The sequence below is a fragment of the Entelurus aequoreus genome, linkage group LG25 (genome assembly GCF_033978785.1).
Source record: "Entelurus aequoreus isolate RoL-2023_Sb linkage group LG25, RoL_Eaeq_v1.1, whole genome shotgun sequence".
Taxonomy (NCBI): Eukaryota; Metazoa; Chordata; class Actinopteri; order Syngnathiformes; family Syngnathidae; genus Entelurus; species Entelurus aequoreus.
In genome coordinates, this window is record NC_084755.1 from 827,090 (window position 1) to 839,248 (window position 12,159).

Consider the following 12,159-nt stretch of genomic DNA (forward strand, 5'->3'; position numbering starts at 1 on the left):
AATTCCTCTGCTAAAACTCTCCTGGAAAGTTCTTCCTGCAAATTTACCAGGAATGTTCTACTATTTGATGCCCTCCAAATAGAAATTCTCAATGTGAGACATGTAAAAAAAAATTCTCATTTTTGGTCCAAGATGCCACATCTGTGTCATCGCACACTTTTACATTTGCCACCCAAGCTCAGCAGACGTCCTAAATGTGTCCCAAACAAAACCTACTTGATGCAAGATGACTCACTTTTTTGGCACCGGATGAACAAAACGAACAAAAAAAAGCCATCGTACAGAAGAACGTTTGCGATTGGAGCTACAGTCGCGATCAAAAGTGTACATACACGTGTAAAGGACATCATGTCATGGCTGTCTTGAGTTTGCAATCATTTCTACAACTCTTATTTTTTTGTGATGTAGTGATTGGAGCACATACTACACGAACAATGTGTATGCTTTCTGCTCCGCCGCTCCCAGTCTGTGGAACGCTCTCCCTGACCACTTGAGGGCACCACAGACTGTGGATGCTTTTAAAAAAAAGGCTTTAAAAACCCTTCTTTTTCAAAAAGCCCTTTTTTTTTTTTTTTAGATATATGAATACTAGTTCTAGCTATTAGGCCGTTCTAGTTTTTATTTTTTAAATTGTTTTTATTATCTTTTAATTTTTATTGTTTTTATTACACTGTAGCACTTTGAGGTTGTTTACTCAATGTAAAGTGCTTTTTACACATACAATCTATTATTATTATTATTATTATTATTACTTGTTGGTCACAAAAAAAATTCATTAAATTTTTTTTTAAATGAATTTATTATTATTAAATGTATTATTATTAAATGTTTTTTTTTTTTTTTGTCCTGTCCAGCTTCTCAGGCAAATCATATAGTTGATGTAGATGCCCATATATGCTGTTCAGATTTACTTTACAAAAGAGAAGTGTAGGATACTTCTCTTGTTGCCTTATTTGTATTTGACCACTACTGTTTGTTTATTTGTTACTGACTGTGCAGGACACCTCTGCCTCTGTTTCACTTTATGTTGCTGGTAAATAATATGGTTGTAGTAGTAGGCTAAAGTAAAATTATTTAGTATGCACTAATTAAAGGGGCAGAGCTTTAAGAGACATTTTAGCTTTTATATTTGATAAGATATATTTTTTGTAAGAACCACAATTAATAAATATATTTCAGTGAATAACTTATTGTTCAAATCTGTATATAAATATGTACATAAAGTGTTGTAATTATATTGTAAAATGGATGAATGGATGGATGGACGTTTAAAACAAAACTGTTATTATTAATTAGTAAGTATACATTTTTTGAGCCTTTTTAGAGAAAATCATATTATTGTAGTAAATTATGCAAATTACTCGAGGTCATGGTGACCACGCCCATAGCCACGCCCATGACCACGCCCCCACCGCCACAGGTATCTTGGCAGTTTATGGGAAACACTGCATACAGCAATGTTAATATTTGCTTACATGTCCCTTGGCAAGTTTTACTGCAATAAGGCGCTTTTGGTAGCCATCCGTGGGCTGTTCCTCAGAGCGTAGGGTGAGACTGTGCAGCTCCATGTGTTCTCCTCATGAGCAAAATTGAACTCTGTCTCTGCCTGATTCCTTGCTTCTTGTTCTGTTTAATAAATAGTTTGGTGCTTAAATCTGACATGCAGTTCAGCTAAATGCGTTGGCTTTCTGACACGGACTTGTTTCTTCAGCATTGTCCACACGTTTAAGTCAGGACTTTGGAAGGCCATTCTAAAACCTTCATTCTATCCTGATTTAGCCATTCATTTACCACTTTTGAGGTGTGTTTAGGGTCATTGTCTTGTTGGAACACCCAACTGTGCCCAAGACCCAACCTCTTACCATGAATTGATTTACGTGGACTTAAAGAAGTTGAAAAACTTTTTGGGGTGTTACCATTTAGTGGTCAATTGTACGGAATATGAACTGTACTGTGCAATCTACTGATAAAAGTTTCAATCAATCAATCAATCAATCAAACCTTCGGGCTGATGATTTTAGCTTGTCCTGAAGAAGTGTTTTATTTCATTGAATTTGTTTTTGTTTTCATTATATTTGGATGTATTTGTTTGGTTTGTATGCTTGTGAATCTGGGCTATCCATTAACTACGTATTATGTTGAAGGGGGCAGGAAATATAAGATTTTCTTCATCCTGTTCCTTCTCAAGCATAGGTGTGTAAATATGTGTTTTGTTGTTAGAGTTTAATTGTCTATTGATCAAAAATGCACATCAATGAAGGAGATAAATAAAAATGAAATGAAAAATTAGGAGGTAATCCTCTTTTTTCACTGTCCCATTTACTCTCTGTAAAGCAGCAGTTCCATTGGCAGCAAAACAGGCCCAGAGCATAATACTACCACCACCATGCTTGGCGGTAGGAATGGTGTTCGTGGATTAAAGGCCTCACCTTTTCTCCTCCAAACATATTGCTGGGTATTGTGGCCAAACAGCTCCATTTCATCACATGGACAAAATAAGACCTTCTGGAAGAAAGTTCTGTGGAGGTTTACTATAAAATCATCAGCCCGGAGGTTGGGTCTTGGGCGCAGTTGGGTGTTCCAACAGGACAATGACCCCAAACACACGTCAAAAGTGGTAAAGGAATGGCTAAATCAGGCTAGAATGAAGGTTTTAGAATGGCCTTCCCAAAGTCCCGACTTAATTAAACGTGTGGACAATGCTGAAGAAACAAGTCCATGTCAGAAAAAGCAACACATTTAGCTGAACTGCACCAATTTTGTGGTCAAAAATTCCAGCAGAAGCTTGAGGATGGCTACCAAAAGCGCCTTATTGCAGGTAAACTTGCCAAGGGACATGTAAGCAAATATTAACATTGCTGTATGTATACTTTTGACCCTCACCTTTTCAATAGACCCATAATAAACTCATAAAAGAAGCAAACTTTATAATTGTTTTTTTGTGACCAACAAGTATGTGCTCCAATCACTACACCACAAAAAAAACAAGAGTTGTAGAAATGATTGGAAACTCCAGACAGCCATGACATGATGTTCTCTACAAGTGTACATGACGTGGTTGAGACAACGAACAGAGAACAAAACGCATGCTCCGCCTCGGAGGAATACTCTTGATCATGCAAAGATTCATGCTTAGATCGTGCCTGGCCTCGCACACGCATGCACACGCAGAAAAAAACAGGTCCTCCTTTCCGTAAACATCCTGAGGACTTTCAAAGATGGACGCTTTTGACCTCCCTCCCTCCTCCACGACACCTGGAAGTCGAACTTTGCTTGCATGGCATGCAGAACGGCCCCGGGGCCTACGAACACAACACCACTACACCCAAAGACAATGGGCATATACGCAAACACACTCCCCACCCCCACCCCACGCCTTCACCGCCGCTTGATGCCCCTTCGGAGTGATGGACGGCTGAGTAGCGCTTTATATCACCAATAAAATCAAATTTAAATCACCAAAAATGATTCCCGGGCGCGGCACTGCTGCTGCCCACTGCTCCCCTCACCTCCCAGGGGGTGAACAAGGGGATGGGTCAAATGCAGAGGACAAATTTCACCACACCTAGTGTGTGTGACAATCATTGGGACTTTAACTTTGACTTTTTAACTTTATAGCAGCAGTCGACCTCCAGGGCCCCAACTCCCCCCCACCCCCTCTGTTGCGAGTTGTTGTGATTATATGTAACATGTTTATGTGTGCTATGGCAAATGAGTTTTTTTTCCCTTGGACTCAGTCTGGACCCCTCCCGAGAGTCCAGACTTTGACTGATATTTTTTACTCTTCCCCCCCTTTCCCAATATCCCCCTTTTCCCACTTTTTTTAAGGAGCGCCGTAAGTGGCTGATCCATCGGCGGTCCCGTCTTGTCTCCCTGTAACTAGGGATGTCCGACAATGGCTTTTTGCCGATATTTGATATGCCGATATTGTCCAACTCTTTAATTACCGATATCAACCGATATATACAGTCGTGGAATTAAAACATTATTATGCCTAATTTGGACAACCAGGTATGGTGAAGATAAGGTTCTTTTAAAAAAAAAAAGAATCAAATAAAATAAGATAAATAAATGAAAAACATTTTCTTGAATAAAAAAGAAAGTAAAACAATATAAAAACAGTTACATAGAAACTAGTAATGAATGAAAATTAGTAAAATTAAGTGTTAAAGGTTAGTACTATTAGTGGAGCAGCAGCACGCACAATCATGTGTGCTTACGGACTGTATCCCTTGCAGACTGTATTGATATATATTGATATATAATGTAGGAAGCAGAATATTAATAACAGAAAGAAACAACCCTTTTGTGTGAATGAGTGTAAATGGGGGAGGGAGGTTTTTTGGGTTGGTGCACTAATTGTAAGTGTATCTTGTGTTTTTTATGTGGATTTAATTAAAAAAAAAAAAAATAAATAAAAAAAACAACAACAAAAAAACCGATACTGATAATAAAAAAAACCTGATACCGATAATTTCCGATATTACATTTTAACGCATTTATCGACATCTATACCTGTAACATATGTCTGCTCTTAGTGGGACTGTGCCCGAAATGTCATTTCAGTTCTTATGTGTCTTGTACATGTTAAAGAATGGACAATAATAAAGCATCCTGAATTTACCTTGATTCCGAATGCTGCATTAAGAGGACTATATAGTGGAGCTGCCAGATCTCATTGTGGGCGGGGGCGTCGTCCAATACAGGAAAGCACATTCAGTTCTTCGTACAAAACCTCTTTTGAGCTCATTTAGAAAAACCTCTAAACTTTGCGGAGCGCCTTTCAGGATTGCACACTCCTACAGGGTGAGAAAATTAGCATGCGGTAGCTTTGTGCAAATGGAAACATCTTCTTCATACCGGATAACACTGTTGACTGTTGTGTTGGAGCGATGTCTCCAATGTCTCTGATTAGCACGGATTGCAAATGAGAGTCATGGACTTTGGCACTGGTGTGACAGCATGAGTACTACGTCTCTGTTTGTTGGCAAATCTACAGAGGGGAAAGAAAAATAGGATCTTCTATGTTGCAGGAGAACACAAAAAACAACAACAACAAAAAAGCACAAGGGGAAAAAAAGGCTTACGGTATATATATATATATATTTTTTTTTTTTTAGGTAGGGAATCTACGCAGCGAGCACCCCGAGTGCGCTCCTCGGTCACATCTGCACACAGTATACGCGAGGTGATACCTAGATGTCAGAACTTGTCAGGAGGATCTCCGAGACGGGCAAAAGTCGAGAGTCTGAGCTCCTCCTCCTGCTCACACCACGCTGTGCAGGGACGGGTGGAGGAACTGAGGGTTGATGCAGGAGAAGCCGGCAAACTCGCCCTGGTCGATGTTGGCGATCACCAGCTGGTCGGGCGGGGTCAGGACGGGCTGCGTGCGCGTGAAGAACTTGTCGAAGTTTTCAGCCCCTTTGCCACACTGGTGGAGGAAAAGGAAAGAATGCACAAATCATGAGGACACTGCAAAAAGTCAGTGTTCAAAAACAAGAAAAAATTTTTAAAATGAGGGGTATTTTATTTGAACTAAGCAAAATTATCTGCCAATAGAACGAGAAAATTCGGCTTGTCAAGACTTTCCAAAACAAGTCAAATGAGCTAACCTCAATGAACCCAAAAATAGCTTAAAGGCCTACTGAAATGAAATGTTTTTATTTAAACGGGGATAGCAGATCTATTCTATGTGTCATACTTGATCATTTCGCGATATTGCCATATTTTTGCTTAAAGGATTTAGTATAGAACAGGGGTCACCAACGCGGTGCCCGCGGGCACCAGGTAGCCTGTAAGGACCAGATGAGTAGCCCGCCGGCCTGTTCTAAAAATAGCTCAAATAGCAGCACTTACCAGTGAGCTGCCTCTATTTTTTAAATTTTATTTATTTACTAGCAAGCTGGTCTCGCTTTGCCCGACATTTTTAATTCTAAGAGGACAAAACTCAAATAGAATTTGAAAATCCAAGAAAATATTTAAAAGACTTGGTCTTCTTTTTTAAAATAAATTCATACATTTTTTTACTTTGCTTCTTATAACTTTCAGAAAGACAATTTTAGAGAAAAAATACAACCTTAAAAATGATTTTAGGATTTTTAAACACATATACCTTTTTACCTTTTAAATTCCTTCCTCTTCTTTCCTGACAATTTAAATCAATGTTCAAGTAAATGTATTTTTTTTTATTGTAAAGAATAATAAATAAATTTTAATTTAATTTTTCATTTTAGCTTTTGTTTTTTCGACAAAGAATATTTGTGAAATATTTCTTCAAACTTATAATGATTAAAATTCAAAAAAATTATTCTGGCAAATCCAGAAAATCTGTAGAATCAAATTTAAATCTTATTTCAAAGTCTTTTGAATTTATTTTAAAATTTTTGTTCTGGAAAATCTAGAAGAAATAATGATTTGTCTTTGTTAGAAATATAGCTTGGTCCAATTTGTTATATATTCTAACAAAGTGTAGATTGGATTTTAACCAATTTAAAACATGTCATCAAAATTCTAAAATTAATCTTAATCAGGAAAAATTACTTATGATGTTCCATAAATTCTTTTTTTAATTTTTTCAAAAAGATTCGAATGAGCTAGTTTTTCTCTTCTTTTTTTCGGTTGAATTTTGAATTTGAAATAGTCGAAATTGAAGATAAACTATGTTTCAAAATGTAATTGTCATTTTTTGTGTGTTTTCTCTTTTAAACCGTTCAATTAAGTGTAAATATCATTAATTATTAATAATAACATAGAGTTAAAGGTAAATTGAGCAAATTGGCTATTTCTGGCAATTTATTTAAGTGTGTATCAAACTGGTAGCCCTTCGCATTAATCACTACCCAAGAAGTAGCTCTTGGTTTCAAAAAGGTTGGTGACCCCTGGTATAGAACAACGACGATAAAGATCGCAACTTTTGGTATCTGATAAACCGGAAGTAGCGTGACGTAGTCAATTGAACATATACGCAAAGTTCCCTATTGTTTACAATGATGGCCGCATGAAGTGAGAGAGATTCGGACAGAGAAAGCGACAATTTCCCCATTAATTTGAGCGAGGATGAAAGATTTGTGGATGAGGAAAGTGCAAGTGAAGGACTAATGGGGAGTTGAAGCTATTCAGATAGGGAAGATGCTGTGAGAGGCGGGGGTGACCTGATATTCAGCTGGGAATGACTACAACAGTAAATAAACACAAGACATATATATACTCTATTAGCCACAACACAACCAGGCTTATATTTAATATGCCACAAATTAATCCTGCATAAAAACACCTACGTCTTTGTTATGCTAGCTCCTAGCTCCTCTGCTAGCTCCTAGCTCCATAGAACACGCCAATACAATTCAAACACCTGATCAACACACACAATCACTCAGCCCAAAAGACCGTTCACCTAACCCAAGGTTCATAAAGCTTATATATTTAAACAAAGTTACTTACGTGACGCGCACGTACGCTCAAGCGATCAAATGTTTGGAAGCCAAAGCTGCATACTCACGGTAGCACGTCTGCGTCTTTGTCATCCAAATCAAAGTAATCCTGGTAAGAGTCTGTGTTGTCCCAGTTCTCTACAGGCGTCTGCGTATCGAAGTCAAAAGTCCTCCTGGTTAGAGTCTCTGTTATCCGAGTTCTTCGATCTTGACTGCATCTTTCGGGAATGTAAACAATGAAACACCGCCGGCTGTGTTGTGTTGCTGCTGACTTCCTTCGCAAAATACGTCCGCTTTGCACCGAGAACATTCTTCTTTGCTTGCTCAGCTTCTTTCTCCATAATGCAATGAACATAATTGCAACAGATTCACCAATACAGATGTCCAGAATACACCCAGAATTAAATGAAAACAGCTATTTCGTATTGGCTTCAATGTGGAAGCCATACCCGTGTTCCCCGGGCTACGTCACGCGCATACGTCATCCTCAGAGGCGTTTCGAACCGGAAGTTTAGCAGGAAATTTAAAATGTCACTTTATAAGTTAACCCGGCCGTATTGGCATGTGTTGCAATGTTAAGATTACATCATTGATATATAAACTATCAGACTGCGTGGTCGCTAGTAGTGGCTTTCAGTAGGCCTTTAAAATAAGTATATTCTCACTAATAACAAGTGCACTTTTCTTGGTTAAAAAAAAAAAGACCTTTTTGCTCAATATGTTGAAAAATATTCTTAAATGAAGTAAATGCTAGTGCCATTATCTTGACATAATGATATGCGTTCGGCATTACATTTCTTGAAACCAGCAAACTTATACTAAAAACTAATTTATTGTTCTTAATGGAAAGGCAACAAGGCAACTGCTTGTTACTCTCTGGGTCTCCTAGCCGCTCAGGCTAATCATATTGTCTAAAAATGCATTTTTCCATGGATAACATGACATAATCGCGCCAAGTGCGTGCTCTTTCAGTCAATTAGTGCGCATATATACAGCCCGGCCCCCGGCCAAAATTGTCAGCCAAAAATCCTAATGAATATTGTCACAATTTATTAAATTGTACAGTAAAAAAAACAACAAAAAAATCTTAAAAAGGAAATGACTAGTGTCAGAATAATTGTATCTAAGTTATCACAAAACTTTGTGTCACATTGAGTTCAGCTCGCCCTGCGAGAGGACAAAAGCTGTCTTTGATCCTACCAAGCGAAAGGCTTGTAAAACTCCCCTGTGTAGGACGGGAAGCGACATGAAGGCGTCGGTTTCTTCCTTCTACTGTAATCCACAAAGATGTTGTCTTGACCCGAGATCTACAAAGCGGAGTGGAAGCAGGACCTGCCCAAGCTCCAGGCACCTCTTCTTTGGACTGTTTTACGACCTTTCCTTTGAACTGTTTGTAATCAAAGGCAGGGCCGGCCTGTGGCATAGGCCGTATAGGCAAATGCTAAGGGCGCTGTCCATCAGGGGGCGCCACACCAGTGCCACAAATGTTGGAGGAAAAAAAAAAAAAAAAAGTTGGTACTATTATTTCTAAATACAAAAATAATCCCACGATAATTAAAATGCAAAGTAAAGCCTATTTAATATAAATATTATTTGTTACAACATTACACCCCCTCCCGTCCCTCCGCACTGTGCGCCCCCTTCCCTTCCCGTATCATGACCATTTTTGGACGTCCCCACATCAAAAAATCAACACAAGATGTCAAAACGGCCAAAACTGTCAGGTGCCCAGGGAAGAAAAAAGAGAAAAGAAGAGGAGAAACGAGAAAAAGACAGAGGTAGCAGGTAGGTAACGTTAGCCTACATGAAATTATTTGTCTGCTACAGAATGTGATAGTAACCTGGCTTTTTAGCATTAAGCTAATGTTACATGATTCGGCAATTGCTAATCAATAAATAGCTAGTTCTGTTTTAACATCGGGTTAATATTGTGGAGGAGGCTAAATTGTTATGGAAAATAATAATGTAACGTTAGGTAATTACAGTACTCCCACCTTACATTCCTCAGGAACATTTGCATTAGATCTTTTAAGCAGGTGTTTTTTGTTTACATTGTTATTGCCTTCTGGTTAGCTAATGTTTGCCCTGCAGGTAATAGTCACTTTTCCACCCCTTTATATATTAGGTATAGTTGTAAGCCTAGTTGTTAAAGTGCACATCATTAATGTTAATTAAGCAATATCACATGAGAGGGAATGCTGTTTTTTTAATTTGAGCACTGCTGTGATTCGGTTAAAGATAATCATAACATAACATTCTCATATAATATATTATACTGTTACTTTGCATTCTGCTATTCAGCATTTCACTGTAATGATGACAATAAATTGAATCTAATCTAATTTGCATATCAGTTAACATCATACATATATCTCCTTGGTTTTTCATCTATATTATATCATTTCATTTTATTCCTGGAATCATATGTTTCTATTATTAGAATGTAATACTTCACTGCTGATGTGGGGGGGAGGCGCCTCCTAAAATCTTGCCTAGGGCGCCAGATTGGTTAGGGCCGGGCCTGATCAAAGGTGATGGCTGTTTATGACCCCCCTCCCTTAGAAACGGCCGTTGAAATGCAACCAGGGAAAGTCCAAAGAAAAGTGGAGTCGTGCAATCTTTCGTCAGAGCGTGGCGACACTGTCCGAGGGTACAGGTGTACGCGTTTCTCCTCACTGAGCCAAATTTAATTATGTCTCTGTTTGATTCCTTGCTTCTTGTCTTGTTTAATAGATGTCCGACAACTAGATTATTGGGTAAAAATGTATGTGTTATAAATAGACGACTTCGTTATTATTTGAGAAATATTTACGGTGCATATTTGACGAAATACAAGTGTCGGTATGAATATGAACAGGTTGGCGTACAACTCGGGCTTGCCGAGGAAGAAATGAACATACCACTTTGGGCTTGAACGGTGGTTGGATCTCCTTGTTGGCCAGCCTTTCCCAGTCGATGCGGCGGAAGAAGGCCTGCTCCCGGATGTCCCTCTCGCCCTCTGAGCCGCAGCCCAGACGCTTGGAAGGGTGTTTGGTCATCAGCTGGCGGGACCATAACATGGTGACATTATTATTCAATCATTGCATTCAAAGACGCAGGATTTTATTTTCATTTTATTTTTTTTTCTACACAACTGCATTTATAAATAAGCACTAAACACTCATTCCCTTTTCCAATCACATTGTGATGCTTAAAAAGTGACAGCCAGCTGTTTGAAGGTCAGAAATCTTATTTTATTTTAATGGATTCCCTATGAAAAGGCTCGTCACCTACCCCTTTGCAGATGGACACCGCTTCTTTGGACATGGACTTGGGGTAGGACACATTGTGCTCCATGATGGACTGGAAGAGCTCGTCCTCATCCTCGCCGTCAAACGGTGGCTGCAAAAGCCACCAGAAATATCCAAGCCGGGGTTAATGCGAATGAAAACTTAGACCAGCAAGTCTTGAACTGTGGTACTAGCATCACCTCATTAAAGTACAGTGTTTTATTTTCCTGTATTCAAACAGTGCTACTGTTCCAACTGTGTGGCCAAAAATATCAAATATACTTGTTAAAAAAAACCTTGTTTTTAATTAATACTTAGGCCTACTGTGCCAAGCATCATTTCGCGTCGTTCACGCCATTTCCGGGTCCTAAATGACTGTCAAAGTGTACCAAATTGTCGGAATACCTACTCAGACTCCTTCTGTCCAGGAGAGAGGCATGATTTATGATCTACAAACCCCGTTTCCATATGAGTTGGGAAATGGTGTTAGATGTAAATATAAACGGAATACAATGATTTGCAAATCCTTTTCAAGCCATATTCAGTTGAATATGCTACAAAGACAACATATTTCATGTTCAAACTCATAAACTTTTTTTTTGGGGCAAATAATCATTAACTTTAGAATTTGATGGCAGCAACACGTGACAAAGAAGTTGGGAAAGGTGGCAATAAATACTGATAAAGTTGAGGAATGCTCATCAAACACTTATTTGGAACATCCCACAGGTGAGCAGGCTAATTGGGAACAGGTGGGTGCCATGATTGGGTATAAAAGTAGATTCCATGAAATGCTCAGTCATTCACAAACAAGGATGGGGCGAGGGTCACCACTTTGTCAACAAATGCCTGAGCAAATTGTTGAACAGTTTAAGAACAACCTTTCTCAACCAGTTATTGCAAGGAATTTAGGGATTTCACCATCTACGCTCCGTAATATCATCAAAGGGTTCAGAGAATCTGGAGAAATCACGGCACGTACGCAGCTAAGCCCGTGACCTTCCATCCCTCAGGCTGTACTGCATCAACAAGCCACATCAGTGTGTAAAGGATATCACCACATGGAACACTTCAGAAACCCACTGTCAGTAACTACAGTTGGTCGCTACATCTGTAAGTGCAAGTTAAAACTCTCCTATGCAAGGCGAAAACCGTTTATCAACAACACCCAGAAACGCCGTCGGCTTCGCTGGGCCCGAGCTCATCTAAGATGGACTGATACAAAGTGTAAAAGTGTTCTGTGGTCTGACAAGTCCACATTTCAAATTTGTTTTTGGAAACTGTGGACGTCGTGTCCTCCGGACCAAAGAGGAAAAGAACCATCCGGATTGTTCTAGGCGCAAAGTGTAAAAGGCAGCATGTGTGATGGTATGGGGGTGTATTAGTGCCCAAGACATGGGTAACTTACACATCTGTGAAGGCGCCATTAATGCTGAAAGGTACATACAGCTTTTGGAGCA

At 39.0% G+C, this 12,159-nt stretch overlaps 1 protein-coding gene across 1 annotated transcript in view; it reads right to left on the reverse strand.

The window, feature by feature from the left end:
* Nucleotides 1-3,776: 3,776 nt before the first annotated feature.
* Nucleotides 3,777-12,159, reverse strand: part of LOC133642936 (protein kinase C alpha type-like) — a 51,074-nt gene continuing 42,691 nt past the window's right edge. The window contains exons 11-13 of the mRNA XM_062037359.1: nucleotides 10,704-10,811; nucleotides 10,331-10,471; nucleotides 3,777-5,431 (exon numbers count right to left, since the gene is read on the reverse strand). Coding sequence (XP_061893343.1) covers nucleotides 5,267-5,431; nucleotides 10,331-10,471; nucleotides 10,704-10,811 — 414 coding nt within the window. The 3' untranslated portion in view covers nucleotides 3,777-5,266. The remainder of the gene's footprint in view (nucleotides 5,432-10,330; nucleotides 10,472-10,703; nucleotides 10,812-12,159) is intronic.